Source organism: Schistocerca gregaria, chromosome X (assembly GCF_023897955.1).
Source record: "Schistocerca gregaria isolate iqSchGreg1 chromosome X, iqSchGreg1.2, whole genome shotgun sequence".
NCBI lineage: Eukaryota > Metazoa > Arthropoda > Insecta > Orthoptera > Acrididae > Schistocerca > Schistocerca gregaria.
This window is the reverse complement of record NC_064931.1, coordinates 161,567,754-161,586,427: the sequence shown is the minus strand read 5'-3', so window position 1 is coordinate 161,586,427 and position 18,674 is coordinate 161,567,754. Positions and strand designations below refer to the sequence as shown.

General features: G+C 38.4%; 1 protein-coding gene across 1 annotated transcript in view; it reads left to right on the top strand.

The window, feature by feature from the left end:
* The window catches only part of LOC126297950 (titin-like), an 817,179-nt gene that overhangs the window by 367,928 nt on the left and 430,577 nt on the right, over nt 1-18,674 (top strand). The window contains exons 21-22 of the mRNA XM_049989271.1: nt 1,448-1,672; nt 15,114-15,274. Of these exons, the coding sequence (XP_049845228.1) occupies nt 1,448-1,672; nt 15,114-15,274 (386 nt within the window). The remainder of the gene's footprint in view (nt 1-1,447; nt 1,673-15,113; nt 15,275-18,674) is intronic.

Genomic DNA, 18,674 nt, shown 5'->3' with positions numbered 1-18,674 from the left:
AGTACTGCATGTACTGAGAGGAACAAGACCATTTCAATGCAGTGAAAAAGAGGGTCATTACCTTTGAGCATATGAAGGTCATCCTGTGATGTAAATAGATTTTATGGCTGTATTGTTACATACTGTCCTACTAGTTTACTTACAGTCATCCTATCTGCAAGGAATTCAAGCCACATTTGCCACTGAAATATTGTTATGACTGTCAGGGCCATGTATGTATCCACAATCATGGCAAAAATTCACTTTGATATGATGCAGGCCGTGTGTAAAACATCTCCTTCAAAATTATAATGTATGAATATTAAGAAGAACATAAACGTGTGTGGAATTAAATTTCTGTGGATACATGTGACCAAATATTCATGTGGTACACAATCTTTATCTAGAAATTTGGTAAAAGTTTTAGCTACATGTTCTTGGATTCTCATCACAAAAATATCTCTTTAATATTTTAGTACCAATTACTTCTGTTTATCTTTGTTTTAGGCTGTTTGATGATTGCTATTGATGATAAAATGGGTTGATGATGAGATTTCAAAATAAACATAAATTCTGACATTTAAATGAAGATGTTTTGAGAGTTTATAGAGTTAATTTGTCAGTTTTTCTCAGTATTTCAGTTCCATGTGTTGTCACTATTACAATCAACATTGCCACTAACATAATCTGTTCCTCATGGTTGGAATGGAGGATCTTTCATTCTCATTGTCTCAATATGTCATTGTTTTTCCTGTGTGCTTTGCTCCCTCTCTCATTACTACTGAATGATAGGAACCTGTGGCAAAAGAAGGGAAAAGGTTGAACTGATAGACTGAAATTGAAGATCTGTTCATGAAATCAGTACACTTAATATGTTTCTTCCTTTTTATTTATAAATTAAAAACAGTTGTTTTCTTTATTAACCATAAGTAAACTTTCTGCCCAACCATTTTTAATCATGAATAGCAAAATGTAGATACATATTGTATACACCATATTGACAGAATGATCACTGAAGGTGTTTTGTAAATGAAAACAAAACAAGACTGGTAAAGCACACTTTTAAATGGTCTGATGCTTAAGATGGGAAAAACTATAGTAATTGACAATGATTATAGTTGAACTTGATTATAAGTACGTATGATAATAGGATTTACTTTACAACCATTACTGTACAGGACAGACATGTATAATTACTTTTAATGAAGTTGCCTTTAAGTTTAAAAAAAAATCATCTATGGTGATACTTTTTATATGTCAACATATCTCATAATCTCGTCATTATGTTAAATCCTAATCTTCCTTCCATTCTTTATCACTTTCAAACTCTATCATTTAACCACACCTGAGGAGATACTCTCATTAACCTCAGACAGTCATAACACCATTTAGTGTATTTTATGAAAATAAACCCATATTTTTAAGATCTCAGGAGCTGAAAAAAAAATAATTTTTTGCAATGTTGCAGTTTCCTGGTAAGTTTCCTTGTGGATGCAAGGGGAGGAGCAATGCGTGGTTGCCGCCACAGTGGCGTGAGAGTCATTGTTCCACCACGGCGGGCAGCAATGCCAACACGTGTCACTTGTCGCTATTTGAAGAGGGACAAATTGACACATCCACCACCTTTAATGGAAGGAGAGGCATTGGCAAGTCGAATTCTAGAGCTGGGTCCAGTTGGTGCAAAATTTTTAGGGTGAGCGGACAAATCTACATTTTATTTGTTACAGTCACACAGTAAAAACACTAATTTAATGAAATTATGAATACAGATAACAAATATGTAAATCTGGCATGCTAATGAATTAAGGTGCTGATGAAAAAATGGATAGTGAACTCCAGATGATTGATAGGACGTATCAGTTCAGTTTATGGAATTTTTGGCATTTTGCCTACAGTTTGCCAATGTGTCCTATCAAAACTATTGACATAATTTTTATAAGCCGCCTACTAATGGGTAAATTGAATCTGTAAGCAATTTAAATAGGGAAAACACAAATGTTAGTGCAGAAAACTTCCTATAAAATAATCTGATGTGTGTGTGTTTGTGTTTTTGTTAGTTTGTTTTGATGTTGTGAAAACTAAATATTTCTACAGCCATTTTGACAAGTAACAGTTGCTTTGTTTTATAACTATACTTATCTGTTCATCAGCCCAACCAGAAAATCACTGACAAGAGGTAGCACCAAGAAACAGAAATATAAATATAAGGATAAGCTGATTACTACAACACAGTTATTGAATTCCTTATACTTAAACAGTTATTCCATGGCTTTCTCACTGTGTAATGACAGAATGAAGAATCTTTTAGAAACTGGCCATATTATGTAAACTGTGCAAATAATGTATACTATACATGCTACTGAAACTGCTAAAAGTCTTTAAACAGAACCCAGAATGTGGCTGCATAGGCCCACACTTATTTCCTTAAATGACATTTTGAATCTGGCAGATTTGATGATATCTTCTTAATATTATCAAGGATCCATAAAAAACAACCTATAAACATAAATTGTACAATTGCAGTGTGCCCCAAGGCTCTGTTTGAGGTTCTTTTTTTGTGACATCTTGCTTGGATACAGGACAAGTCAAAATATGATGCAGAGATAACATTACAAATTTTTCATGTAGGGACAACAGAGAAATTAACCATGATTTCACACTCAGCCTAAGTAACATTTACTACATGTATAATTGATATACCACAAATGAGTTCTATAGACAATACAGTTGGTCAATACATACATATGAACACATTTATAACTAAAGGCAACACAGAAATTAATCATTATTGTGTTTTTCGAATGAGTGTAAGAATTTTTTCATCGCACTGAAGGTTTTTATGCTTGCTTTATCCCAGCACTTATCACCATATTGTTTTGATCTACAATTCTTAACTGGAAATACCGCTGTTAGCTGCAGCACGCTGAAGATATGCTTTGTTGGTGCTGCACATTTTACTGATTTTGACAGAGATAATCTCACAATGCATTGTTCTTCTTTGGCATACAAGTGTAGAAGTGTGCACAGTATCAGTCATGTGAAAAATTCGTGCAATACCCATGTTTATTTATATACAAAAGATGTCTTCTGAATTTTCCTTTCTCTGAGGCCACACGTAGTTTTGTGTGTCGATTTGGACTTCTAGATTCACATATTTTACTGTTTGTGTTGCTTGTGCTTAATATTTAATTACCCTTTTTTATTGTGATGTATTGAGAAATTTTGAACATTTACGAGTTCTGTGATAAGCTCATATTGCTATTATCAATTGTAGGCTTAAATTTAATTGTGCTCTTTTGAAATTTTTGAGAACAGTAGGCCTGTCCTCATTTAAAACAGACTTTCTCTAATTTCATTGTAAAATTAAGTGAGAAATAGGTTATTTTTGAGAATTTTTGGACACTTAAGAAACTAAATCTGTAACTTACAAGTGTTTTGGATATATTACTTAATTCTTAGCAAATCAGCATTTGTGGTTCACAGTTCCACTAAAGAATGCATCATGCCTGAATTTTATTGTAAATCAATGCAAATAAACATGTGTTTTTGGGAATTTTCAGAAGCAACCATTGTCCTTTGTGTAATCTATGAGAAATTTGCAATAAATTGGTATTTGTGATTTAGATACTGTACCAGATACTGTTACTAACATATTATGCTACATCTGGTTTTTCATTAAAGAAGAGTAGATCTATATATTATCTGCATTTATCTTAAATCAACCCTGTTTTTGAGTTTGATAGCAACTGTAATTAATCTCAAAACATTTTAGAAAACTAGTAATTTTCACAGCAGGGTTCTGTATTGCCTTAATAGAAATCTCGTTTTGCATATTTGCTTCAATTCTTATTGGGAATTAAGAAGTTTTTAAACCAACAGAGTAAAAGATACTAGTGGGCTTAACATAAAGTTATATGTTCATTACCTTGTAACACATTGCACCAGTCAAAAGGTGGCCACACCATGAATGCTGTTCTCGAACACAGGATGAGTTAGTTGACATTAGTAAGCAGCTGTAAATCACCCTGGCTAGTGTCAAACAATTGGTAGCTGCTGCGAATTGGTGCCTTGGAAGAGCTCCCAAGTGTCATGTACCTGTGGTACTGGTACCAGAGGTACCCCAGGTACTATCCTCTCCTGTGGAGCCTGTCTCCTCTGCAGAAAGCAATGATCTGTCACTCATCCACTTGACTGTGAGTGGTATGTCAGTGGTAGATCTAACGTCCTGTACGGGGTGAACAGGACCAGGGGGGGAATCAGGGTGTTGTATTGATTCACCTAACCAACAAGTTCTAAGTGCTGTTTTTCACTGAAACTGAGCCAAAAGCACTCACTTCACATGTTTTGGTAACCCCTGTTTGGTCTGGTGTCAAGAGGAGGCAAGCACATAGGAGTAGGAGTCTATTAATCATAGGCAGTTCCAATGTATGGCGAATAATGGTACCCCTTAGGGAAATGGCAGTAAGAAACAGTAAAGGAGACCAGGTGCACTCAGTGTGTCTGCTTGGTGGCCTCGTTCTACATGTTGAAGAGACTATTCCAGCAGCCATTGAAGGAACAGGGTGCAACCACCTGCAGATTGTGGTGCACATTGTAACAGATGATGTCTGTCATCTCAGCTTCAAGGTCATACTTGAGTCATTCCAGTGACTGGCAGAGAAGGTTGAGAAGACCAGGCTTGTGCATGTAGTTTCAATGAAGCTCACAATCTACAGTATTTTCCCCAGAACTGATCATGGCCCTTTGGTTTTCCGTCAAGTGGAAATACTAAACCAGAGACTTTGAAGGTTCTGCAACAAGCTATAATGTGGCTTTCTGGACTTGTGCCATAGGGTTGAGAACTGTAGGGTCCCCCAAAATGGGTCAGGTATGCACTACACATCAGAGGCTGCTCAGGTAGCTGACAGTGTTTGGGGTGTACACTTTTAGATTAGGCGACTCTCCATCCAATCCAGACAACGATAGCTGTAGAAAACCTGAGAGTATCAGTGTAACCTGAGAGTATCAGAGTAAGATCTAATGAAATGTGTGCCACAGGTGAAAGTATTAAAATTCTAATGGTAAACTGCTGAAACATTTGCAATAAAGTGCCAGAATTTGAAGTGTACATGAAATACTGTGAATCTCAAATAATACTAAGTACAGAAAGCTGATTGGAATCTGTAATTGATAGCAGTGTGATTTTTGGAGAAAATTTAAGTGTATATTGAAATGATAGGAAAGTGGTAAATGGATGTGGAGGTGGTGTATTTAAATCCATCAAGATGGAAATTGAAGCTACATGTGAGATTGCTCGGGCAAGACTCAGTATTATGGGCCGGTATAAAATGATAGCTGTATCCTTCTATCATCCACCAGACCTATCTCCTGATGTAACCAAAACCTTTAGAGAAAACCTCAGTTCACTTGTACATAAGTTCTAGAGTGTAATCATTGGTGGATACTTTAATCATCCAAAAATCAACTGGGAAAATTACAGTTTTGTTAGTGACGGGTGTGATAAGGTATCCTGTGAAACATTATGAAAAGTTTGCTCTCAAAACTTCCTAAAATGGATAGTTAGGAACGCCACTCATGATGGAAATATATTGGATCTAATGGCAACAAGTAAACCTGACCTCTTTGATGATGTCCAAATCGAAACTTCTATCAGTGGCCATAATGTGGTTGTGGCAACAATGATCACTAAAGTACAAAGGACAATTAAAAGAAGCAGAAAGACATATATGTTCAGTAAACTAGATAAAAAATCAGTAGTGTCAACTCTCAGTGAGGAACTTGCAACTTCCAGCACAGGGCAGGACCATGTAGACGAACATGCAAGAAGCCCCCACTCATAATAAACTTCCAGATGTGTCTCAGTATAGCTAGTGACTCTGTAGATTTTCATATAAGGGGCATACGGTATTATTAAGCCAGACTATCCTTGAACTGACTTAGTGAGCCACCTCAGTATTTTTCCTACCTGTTATGTGGAGATGCTGTCATAGTTTTATGTCCCCTTGCAGAGCCGCAGCAGCACCATCAGAAACTAAAATTTCAGTACTACTGTCTATGTTTTAGATAATGAAATAGGAAGAAGTCCCTCCCCCTCCCCCTCATGCAAATAAATTTTTACATGGGTTGCCATTATGGTGTTTTTCTTAAGAAATACCATAAAATGAACTTGTACACACTGACTATAAGCTAAATATTAATGGTATGAGAGCATGGTCTACTGCACGACTAGATCAAAAGGCATCCTACTGACTACTGCTGACTATGTCAGGCAGTCTGTAACTTGAGTATACAATTGGTATAGTTTGTATAAGATCATACAACTTTGGCTATGTCAAAGTTATTTATTTATATATTAATATCAACGTTTCCTGGCATTACTGAAAGGTAGGATTTATGACCCGTAGACTACTCCTAACGTCTGACTGGCAAAAGCCAACTTTTGTTGGCAAATTTTTATTAATAATTACTTGATTCACGCTAGAATGAATGTACTTTCCCTAGATATCTCTTTGCTGATGTCACAAGTTATTTTCACATCGGCACCCCATCCCACTTGCTCTGAAAGAGCCAGATGGCCAACCACCTCTGCTAGCCAGTGTGTGAACCTACCATTAGTTCCTTACTCCATACATCGTGCAGCTCTGATACATTCACTTCACGTATGTGAAATAGCAAAACTGGAAATAAATTCAAGTGCGCTATTATTGCAAAAAAGAGTTACCTTACGAGCTATGGCTCAAGTTTAAAAGAATAGTTGACCATGCAGTATATAGATACATTGCCAGTAGAAAAGTTTGTAATGGGAGGAAATGTCCATGGTATACAGGCACTGTTAAGAAACTTCTAAGAAAACAGAGATTACTGCATAATAGGTGTAAAACAAAGCATATGGCTACAGAGAGAGAGATGCCTTTGGCTACCAAGAGAGCAATGTGTGGCGCCTTCAATGACAACTGTAGCAGAATACTGACAAAAGATATTTCACAAAATCCAAAAACTTCTGGTAACATGTAATGTCTGTTAGCGGCACCAAAGTTAGTGTCCAGTTCCTAGTGGATGAGACAGGAGCTGAAATTGAGGATAGCAAAGCAAAAGCTGAAATCCTTAACTCCAGTTTCAAATGTTCCTTTACAAAGGAAAACCTAGGAGAATTGCCCCAATTTAATCATTGTACCACCGAAAAGATGAATGAAATAAGTATTAATGTCAGTGGTGTTAGGAAACAACTGACATTGTTTAAACTGAACAAAGCTCCAGGGCGTGATAGAATCCCTATCAGATTGTACACTGAATTTGCAGCTGAGTTGGCCCCTCTCCGAACTAAAATCTGCTGTAGATCCCTTGAACAAAAAACCTTGTGCAGTTCTTGGAAAAAAGCACAAGTCACACCTGTCTACAAGAAGAGTAGTAGAAGTGATCCAGGAAACTACCATCCAATACTCTTGACATAAGTTTGTTGTAGAATCTTAGAACATGTTCTGAGCTCAAACATAATGAGGCAACTTGGAGAGAATGACCACCTCAATGCCAGCCAGCATGGATACTGAAAACACTGATCATGGGAAACCCAACTCACACTATACTCACTTGACATACTGAAAGCTTTGGATCAAGGTACTAAGTTAGATGCAGTATTTCGTGATTTCAAAAAAGCATTTGACTCAGTACCACACCTGCACTTATTGTCAAAAGTATGACCATATGGAGTATCAAGTGAAATTTGTGAATAGATTGAGGACATGTTGGTAGGGAGGACACAGCATGTTACCTTGGGTGAGGAGTCATCATCAGATGTATAAATAACTACAGGTATGCCCCAGGTAAGTGTGTTGGGACCCTTGCTCTTGATTTTGTATGTTAATGCCCTTTCAGACTATATTAATAGTAACCTCAGACTTTTTGCATCTATAATGAAGCACTGTGTGAAGGAAGCTGCATAAATATTCAGTCAGATCTTGATAAGACTTAAAAGTGTTGTTCAGAAAAGTGAAACTGTATGCTTCACAAAATGAAACAATGCAGTATCCTATGATCATAATATCAGAGAGTCACTACTGGTATCAGCCAAGTCATACAAATACCCGAGTGTAGCACTTTATAGGAAGATGAAATGGAATGATCACACAGGCTGTCATGGGTAAAGCAGGTGGTAGACTTCAATTTATTGGTATATTACTGGGGAATTGCAATCAGTCTACAAAAGAGACTGCTTGCAAATCACTCGTTTGACCATTTCTAGAATATTGCTAAAGTGTGTGGAACCCATACCGAATGGGACTGACATGGGATGTAGAATGTACACAGAGAAGGGCAACATGAATGGTCACAGGTTTGTTTCATCCATGGGAGAGTGTCACGGATATACTGAAGAAACTGAACAAGAAGACTCTTGAAGATAGACTGAAACTATTTTGAGAAAGTTTATTAACAAAGTTTCAGGAACCATCTAGGGATCTTCTACAATTCCCTATGTATTGCTCACATAATAATCATGAGGATAAGGTTAGAATAATTACCGCACATACAGAGGCATTCAAACAATCATTCTTGCGCACTCCATACATGAATGGAGCAGGAAGAAACCCTAATAACTGGTACAATAGGATGTACCCTCTGCCATGCACCTCACAGGTGTTTGCAGAGTATAGGTGTGGATGTAAGGAAGGTTATGTCAAAATAATACTTATATGTACCATGAATGTTATTGAACATTTTATTTGTATCCATCTCATTGTTCACTTTATCCCCTGTGTCTCAGCTTGGTAAGTACTGGAAGTGTATAATGTTACTGTCGCTGAAGTCCTTACACTCACTTATTTTTATAAGTGTTCTTTTTACTGAAAATAGCTCCAGTATTAACAACAGAGCCTCATGATCACTCTAGTTGATATTTATTACTTTACTGTTATATGGGTAGTAGGTTTCTTGGATGAACATTTGGTTTAGGGCACCTTCATTATTTAAAAAGATTCTTGTTGATATATTTGCAGTGAGGATTAGGTTGATACTCTTTGTCATGTATGGTATCTTGTCTCTGTGATTTGATAGTTTCAAAAAATCTGTGTTGAAGTCACCACATATGATCCTATTTTTAGTTGGCTCTTATGTATTTAAGAAAATTTTCAGGTTAGATAGGTAGTCTTCAAAATTTCTGTCAGGGGATCTGTATACAGAAACAATCACTAGGTTGAAGTCAGAAAGTTCAATGGTTGTTATTTCAAGATCATTTTCCTTTATCAAATCAGGAAGAGTTTGGATTGCTCTATGCTTTAAATTCTGCTTTACATGTTTGTAAAAAGATCTGCAGAATTAATTGCCTTGGAGGAAAAGAGGAATATTTACAGAATCCAGTTGCTGTTTCCCTTGCCAGATTCAGCTATGCAGATTACATCACCATTTACTTTAGATCCTGATATTACTTACTGGTCTTGTAACTTGTTTGTTAAGGATTGAATATTGTGACACATTGTATTTAAATGTAGAAAGCTGATTTCGTATTGTTTACTATTTCTATTGCTTTTATTAATTTCTGATGAATAACTTATCTTAGGTAAGGTCACATCTCTGTTTATCTTGTTGGCTTCCTCCTCTTTCTGGTTTCCTCTAAAAAATTGTTTAGATTGTTTGGAGAAACTGGTTTCTTTCTGCTCTCTGAAATTCTTTTAGTTGACAGTGCTGGTTCTGATAATGCTGGAGTTCGATCTGCTACTGTTACAGATGGTTCTGCTGCTACTGTTGCTGGTATCAGAGCTGGCTCTGCTGTTTATGGAGCTGCTGCTGCTTTTGTTGATGTTTCTGTAACAGTTCCTGATGCTTTTACTACTTTCAGGAAAAAAAAATTCTGCAGCTGTTGGTTTTAAAGCTAATGGAGATTAGCTGTTCATCACAAAATGCTCCTCTTCACATACAATATCTGGCTCTCCTTTTTGTGTTCCTTCTATGCCAGGTATATTTACTGAGTATTTATGCTTGGAAGTATGGAGAAGTTGTGGGTAATGGCATGTTGTCATTATGTTTGTTGACTCTGTCCAACATTTCATTGTTTTTCCCATAGAAAAATTTCTTGCCCTTTTTGTTCAGACACATCCCAGTCTCTCTTAAGAAAATCTCTACAAAAAAGCTTGTATTTGGATACATTTTGCAAGTTTTCTAAAACAGTGAATGGGCTACCCTAATTTTGATGTTTACACATGAAATGGGGATGAGATAATGTCTACATGGGATACCAGAACCAATCATATTCTGCTTCTTAGTATTTTCCAGAATGTTCTTTAAGTTGTGCATAGATTTCACTAACTCATTTTTTTATACATTGTTGGCACCTCTAATTAATATAATTTTATGATTTCCATTTTATTTATTTATTCATGCATTGGAGCAGCTGGTTGTACACAACTGCAGGCTTTTAAATCATGATGGTTATTGTCAATTTCTGCAAGACCATGTCATGGCTATCAGAATTGATAATTAGGCCTACCTCATTTTTTGTCCTGTTGGCAGTGTACAATGTTTTTGGCCTAAATACTGGTGTTTCAGCAGGATCAGTAAGAAGTTAAACCATTTTCTCTAATATTTTAATGAACTTTCTAGCTGCTTTTGAGTCTCTGCATGCTTCATTTTCCTCATTTTGTTCATGTTCAGCATTGTACATCTCTATGGTGATTTCTCAAGCCTTACACTAATGATAACAGTCACACAAAAATATTTTATTCAGATTTACTTTTGCTAAAGAGCTTGGATGATACCATATATGTTTTTTGGACATGTTCTATGTTCTAACACTGATTTTCAGCTTTTCACCACAGAAATGACACTTCACTGATGCTAAAAGTTTGAAGCTTAAGGAGCAATTTTCTACAACCTGTATACATGCCACCATTTTTATTATTTTCATTGATGACCTCCTACTCTATGCTTATCAAAGAGATGGTGCTACAATTCTCATTGACAAATTATTAGATAACAATCTTGAATAAACTGTGAACAAAGATAAATTCTTCTCGGGTTGACAGCCGAGTCGATGCGTTGTTCTCCAGCAACGTTTCAGCAAGTTTCTTACTTGCCATCTTCATCTGAAGATGGCAAGTAAGAAACTTGCTGAAACGTTTCTGGAGAACAACGCATCGACTCAGCTGTCAACCCGAGAAGAATTTATCTTCAAGATTCGCCGAGAAAGTCTGCATTCTCATATAACTGTGAACAAAGTTTTCACTGAAATATTAAACTGGTTTTCTTTTAAGGGTCTGTCACACAATGCAGTTAATACCAATCATATGAGGTTCCATAGACTACTAAGAAACCTTGAAGAAATTAACGTAAAGTGCACAAACCAAGCTAAAGAGGACGTTGAGGACACAAAATTCATGGGTGGATATATAGACAACAAATGCAGTTCATCAGTTCACATTCTTCATCCTTTAAGAGACTCCACTCAGCACCATTTGTACCATGGGTTATTGCTTCAGTTGGTGAAAAAGATACTTTTAAGTCTTCCCATCTGGGTTACTTTAATTCGCTACTGTTGTATGCTATTATATTACAGCAGAACCAACCTCTTCTAAAAAGCATTTCCACTGCACAAAAAAAGTCATCAGAATAATGAGTGGTATGCATCAGAGGCACTCTTGTTTCAAAATATATGGATCCGTAGCACCACCTCACAATATATTTTTTCGTTGTTGATTTTTGTCTGTAGTGACTTTTCTCTACACAAAGGTGACAGCAAATTAATAGATTACATCACAGTAACCAAAAGCAGTCTGCACATTGAATTGAAAATCTTCATTTTGTTCAAAAAGTAGTTTATTACTCCAGCATTAAGCACTGTTCAGTGCTCTGCCACCACATATTAAATGTCTTCAAAAACAACAGCCCAATTTCAAGCAAATTCTCAAAGAGTATGTAACAGACAACTCCTTTTATACAGTTAATGAATTTATGAGACAAAATTAATATCACTGGTAAACTTAAAATTGTGTTAGAACTAGCTTAAATTAATTTTACACCAGGAACTCTAATTCAAACATGATTGTAATGTACCTCTTGAGAACAGTGTAAACTACAAATGTCTGTATCATATTTTTCATATTTTTTGTCACTGCTAAACTTACAATTGTTGCATAAAGTTTTAATCAATTTTATGTCAGGAATTCTATTTTTAACATAATTATGATGTACCACTCAATTGTCCATATCATATTTTTCATCTTGTTACATATTGTGAAGTACTATGGAATGAATGATTCAGTACACAGATGATTCACTTCATATTTAACTGGTAGAATGCAGAAGGTTGAAACAGTAAACCCACATAGTACACAAAGGGCATCAGATTATTCAGACTGGGGATGTATCAAGAATGGGGTACCACAGGGTTCTGTCTTGGTGCCTTTATTGTTTTTAATATACACTCTGGAAATGGAAAAAAGAGCACATTGACACCGGTGTGTCATACCCACCATACTTGCTCCGGACATTGCGAGAGGGCTGTACAAGCAATGATCACACGCACGGCACAGCGGACACACCAGGAACCGCGGTGTTGGCCGTCGAATGGCGCTAGCTGCGCAGCATTTGTACACCGCCGCCGTCAGTGTCAGCCAGTTTGCCGTGGCATACGGAGCTCCATCGCAGTCTTTAACACTGGTAGCATGCCGCGACAGCGTGGACGTGAACCGTATGTGCAGTTGACGGACTTTGAGCGAGGGCGTATAGTGGGCATGCGGGAGGCCGGGTGGACGTACCGCCGAATTGCTCAACACGTGGGGCGTGAGGTCTCCACAGTACATCGATGTTGTCGCCAGTGGTCGGCGGAAGGTGCACGTGCCCGTTGACCTGGGACCGGACCGCAGCGACGCACGGATGAACGCCAAGACCCTAGGATCCTACGCAGTGCCGTAGGGGACCGCACCGCCACTTCCCAGCAAATTAGGGACACTGTTGCCCCTGGGGTATCGGCGAGGACCATTCGCAACCGTCTCCATGAAGCTGGGCTGCGGTCCCGCACACCGTTAGGCCGTCTTCCGCTCACGCCCCAACATCTTGCAGCCCGCCTGCAGTGGCGTCGCGACAGGCGTGAATGGAGGGACGAATGGAGACGTGTCGTCTTCAGCGATGAGAGTCGCTTCTGCCTTGGTGCCAATGATGGTCGTATGCGTGTTTGGCACCGTGCAGGTGAGCGCCACAATCAGGACTGCATACGACCGAGGCACACAGGGCCAACACCCGGCATCATGGTGTGGGGAGCGATCTCCTACACTGGCCGTACAACTCTGGTGATCGTCGAGGGGTCACTGAATAGTGCACGGTACATCCAAACCGTCATCGAACCCATCGTTCTACCATTCCTAGACCAGCAAGGGAACTTGCTGTTCCAACAGGACAATGCACGTCTGCATGTATCCCGTGCCACCCAACGTGCTCTAGAAGGTGTAAGTCAACTACCCTGGCCAGCAAGATCTCCGGATCTGTCCCCCATTGAGCATGTTTGGGACTGGATGAAGCGTCATCTCACGCGGTCTGCACGTCCAGCACGAACGTTGGTCCAACTGAGGCGCCAGGTGGAAATGGCATGGCAAGCCGTTCCACAGGACTACATCCAGCATCTCTACGATCGTCTCCATGGGAGAATAGCAGCCTGCATTGCTGCGAAAGGTGGATATACACTGTACTAGTGCCGACATTGTGCATGCTCTGTTGCCTGTGTCTATGTGCCTGTGGTTCTGTCAATGTGATCATGGGATGTATCTGACCCCAGGAATGTGTCAATAAAGTTTCCCCTTCCTGGGACAATGAATTCACGGTGTTCTTATTTCAATTTCCAGGAGTGTATATGAATTTTGGGCCAGGGCCTATGAGCCAGAACTGAAACACCAGTCCATGGAGTGGTGTCATCCAGGTTGACCACTTAAGCACAAATTTCATTGCAATCCCTCTCCTGTCAATTTAATGGCCAACACAGTCAATGACATTAGAGGAGTGATTTTGTGCCATTTCATTCCACATGGACAAACTGTTAATGCACTATATTACTGTTGTACTTTCCTGCAGCGACACCTATGATGGCTTACTTGGGAGAAATATCCTGAAAAATCTACATGATGCATTAATTCTTCAGTATGACATGATAGCCCATACAAAAGCATGAGTACAGAATCTGCTCTCGTAATGGGGATGTGAAGTACTGCAGCATGTACCATACTCGCGAGACTTTTCACCGTGTGATTATAAACTAAACTAAACTCTGCCCAAACAGGCTATGTAGGCCCAACAGTACCGACCAGTCGCTGCCCCATCCTCAGCCTACAGGCGTCCATTGGATGCTGATACTGAGGGGCATGTGGTCAGCACTCTGCTCTCCGGCCCGTATGTCAGTTTACGATACTACAGCTGCCACTTGTTAGTCAAGTAGCTTCTCAGTTTGCCTCACAAGGACTGAGTGCACCCCACTTGCCAACAGTGCTCAGCAGACTTGATGGCCACCCATCCAAGTGTTAGCCTAGCCTGACAGCACTTAATTTCAGTAATCTGACAGGAATTGCTGTTACCACTGTGGCAAGGCCTTTGGCTCCTTATGATTATAACCTCATACCAAAACTGAAAGAGCCATTGCAAGGCACATGCTTTTGAATATGTGAAGACATTGTCACAACAGTGACGTATGAGATCAGATGATTCACTCATGGTGAGGTCATGGGTATTTGGAGTCTTCTGCAGTGTTGGCAGTGTGTAATGGATTCATTGGCAGACTATTTCAAGGGACTCTAAGATGTAACAGGTCCATGATACCGCCCTGTAGTTTTATGAACTGTTGTAATTGACAGTAAAGCATGTTTGAAATGTCAGAATTGGCTTTGTCCTTTTCTCGTGCTAGATCTTTATGGCAGTGTGTGTGTTCATCCATTTTCTTACATGTAATGTTTACAAATGAACTAACGTTCCATTTGTATATTTCAGATTTTTGTAATTTGCTAGCATTTTTGAGATAAAAAATGGTTGCCATGACTTTTGTAATGGCCTCGTATTTACAAAACTTGTAATAGCTATTTTCTTAGTAATGGGTTTAAGTATCTCAATTTATACTGACAGAATTAAAATGTTACCACTTTATGTGTGCAAAAATTAATTTATTTCAGACCAGTGATTATTGAGGTACCACATTTTGGTTCTTTGAGAGGAGTGGAACGTGAAATAGTCATACTTCGCTCAGATAATGGTGAGACATGGAGAGAACACACTACAGATGCCAGTGACGAGGCTATTCATGAAGCCATCAATGAGAGTTTTGAAGGAGAAGGTAGGTAGTACTTATATATGGGATTGCTGAGAAATTAACTGGTTGTCAGAGCAACTCAAGCTGTTAAATCTTCTAAAATGTTCTCTTTTTTTCATTTATATAGACTAACTCAATTTGAACATTTTCATTGGCTGTACTTCTGAAAATTGAAATACCATATAGGGTGCATACCACAGAAACTAATTTTATGACACAGGTTAGGTACATGACAATGAACAATTTATAGTGATTACAAAACTGTAGATGATTTCTGACTTCAGAATTCAATATGATGTGAAGTCCCATAACATGCCAATCAGTGCTGTTAAATGTTGTAGCTTGATAAAGATGCCATGAATATGTTTCTGCTGAATACTCCTTAATGTAATTATGATATAGGTACAAAAATTATCAACAATGGTCATCAGACAATGTTGATAGACAAATTACCGATCATCCATATTGCAGACATGTTTGATGGCCAATATGTCAGATGGATATCGAATTTAACAATTCATTTAATGAAAATAATCAATGTTTGAAAATATAAGGATAGATAAATGAGTTACTCACCAAGCAGTACATGAAAGATGTGGAAAAGCACAAGCATTCGGAGCCAGTGTCCCCTTCTTCTGGCGTAAGCATCGAACGGAATGGAAGAGCACTGAGGGAAAACGAAGGGAGATTTAGAAAACAAAAAGTTCTGGAAAAGTCACGTAAAACTCCAGATGAGAGATGAGAAGGAAGGACTGATTGTTCGTACCTATATCGCACGAGATTTGAAAACGTGTGAGACTTAAAGGTAGAAGATAGTGTAATAAGCAAGCAAGAGGTTACTAAAAATGTTATAAATGAGTCAATAAGAGTGGAAAGCTAAGTGCATTATACATGGTATGCAGATGAGTGGGGATGGAAGGGGGGGGGGCAGGAAAAATAGACAGACCAGGAAATAAAAAAAACATACAAAAATAAAATACAGCAAATTAAAGTAATAGTTAGTGAAAAGAGAACCTAAGACCACAGAAATTAATGTAAACTATTCCTTTTCTTTTCCTACAATATTTTCGATTTTCTGATCTGCCTATCCCTCTCCCCTTGACTCTTTCAATACTTTTTTTTCAGTAATCTCTGCCTTCTTTATCACCCAGTCTCCCACTTTAAGTTCTCAAGTTCTGAAATTTCATCAGGTGCAGGTACCACACATCCCATCCAGTAAGCCTCTTCTAACATGCAGTTCTGAATGACTTTTCTGTAACTCTTTCCATTTCCTAATCCCCTCCAGTCCTTTTTCCTCATTCCCCTTCCTTTCCTCTTGTCTGAAGAAGGAGCCACTGGCTTAGGAAACTTGTGGATTTCCACATCTGTTATGTGCTATCTCATGTTGCAGCTTGGTGACGAGATTTTTTTTATACATACGTGTTCTAATTTTATACAATACATAACGTGAGACCTAATTATCTGAGTACTCTTATTTTATGAAGTAATAGTCAGTTTGCTTTATTTATGTACGATTTTCCGCAGTTCCTGTTTCATATTTCTGGTTGCTGGAGAGTTTGAAGTTATCTAAAATTGGCCATTTCATACTTTTTGTTTCCGATTCATAATTGTTGTTTTCTCACTCAAAGTTAAGTATTTATTTTCCTCTCACATCTGTCTCCTTCGAAAATTATTGTCCATCATCTTTAAAAACGACTAACTGAACATCATATCTTGGTAGAAATGGTCAGATCTGCTGCCAGCAATATACTGTAAGATATGATAACCAAATATAAAAGGTATTAGGCCTCAAGACATCACATCTGTTTATTATTTCTTTATTTTAGTTCTTCCTTCACGTTCAGGAACATTGTGCATAGCTTACCCAGTACTGATTTATTATTATGTGGAAGATATTTCTCATGACTGGGCATACCTAGAGGTAGGTAAACTATTGGTGAAGAATCTAATTTAGTAGTAGATGTCCTTTGTGATACCAAGTGACAAAAGGATCAAGGATCACAGGCTGGTCAGCATGTGTGAGAGGAGTATTAGATGTGAGCGGAGAATATGTGGGGAGTTCTATTTCTCTACATGACAGGGAGTTGAGCTTTTGTCTGTGAAGGCCTTCAGCATATTCGGGGTGTGACTGTTTGTCACTACAAACAGGGTGTCGATGGAAGGACCAGTTTTATGGAAAGCAGACCTACCCAAGGTTCTGGAGGTATTTCTTGGCTGTAAGGTGAATGTTCCCATAAGTCACCCAAAAATAATTTCTGATTACGCGGTACAGAAATAAGATCTCAGCCTCCCTCCTCCCATGATAACAGAAAATAGAGTGACAACCAAATCAAAGTAGATAGAATGTTAGGTCCAACAGGCTAAATGTTCTGTTCCCCTCTTCCATCCTTCAAGAGAGTAACTGGAAAAAAAATATGCTGCTGCAGAGAGTATTGTCTGCTAGCAAAGATTGTTGCCAACAAGACTGAAGAAGCTGTAACCCTCTGTTTTTCTTATTTCTACTGACTGAAAACTACAGAGTCCAGATGCTAATACAGAACATTGCTTAGTAGGTAGGTGTGTTGGACAGGTGGCAAAGACCCTCTGCTATCTAGCTAAGTGAATTCAAAAGTGTGCAAACTGATGCTACCTGTATGACTGGTGCCTCCATAACTAAGGAAGCCAAAGTGTATGTTATTTCAAGAGGCACCATATCAAAAATTTGTACCACATACAGGAAAAGTGGGAAAGCATCATCTGGTAAGTCACAATGTGGACAAAAGTGTGTGTTGAGTGACTGTGACAGATGGCCATAGAAAATGATTGTGACAAAAAACAAGAAGACAAGAGCTGCAAAAGTCACTGCATAACTCAATATTACACTCAAAAGCACTCTCAGCACAAAAACATGATGAAGAGAAGTCCATAAGCAGGGAAATTCAGGGTGAGCTTGAATTCGTAAATGATTGATCAGTGATGCAAATGCCCATAACAGGAACACATGATGCCAAGGTCATAAAACCTGAACTGTGGAGTAATGAAAGAAAGTACAGATGTGGCTTGTTGTATACTGTTTCCAGTGTCCAAGTTTACATCCCAAGAGTGAACCAAAGAGGAGGGATCACTGATGATGTGGGTTGCCATATCATGGTGCTCCATAGACCCCATGGTTACTTTGCAAGGCCACATTAAGGCCAATGATTATGTGATTGTTTTGGCTGATCAGGTTCATCTTGTGGTAAAATGTGGTGATCCTATGTTCCACACCAATAGGGTCTTAGTTCACAAAGCTCACATAATCCAGGACTGATTTTGTGAGCATGAGGATAAATTGTCACATCTCTCCCAGCCACTATAGCCACCAAATCTCAGATTTTGTGGTGTATGTTAGAGAACAATGTGTGTGAGCCCTATCCACTTACATTGTCATTTACAGGACTTGTCA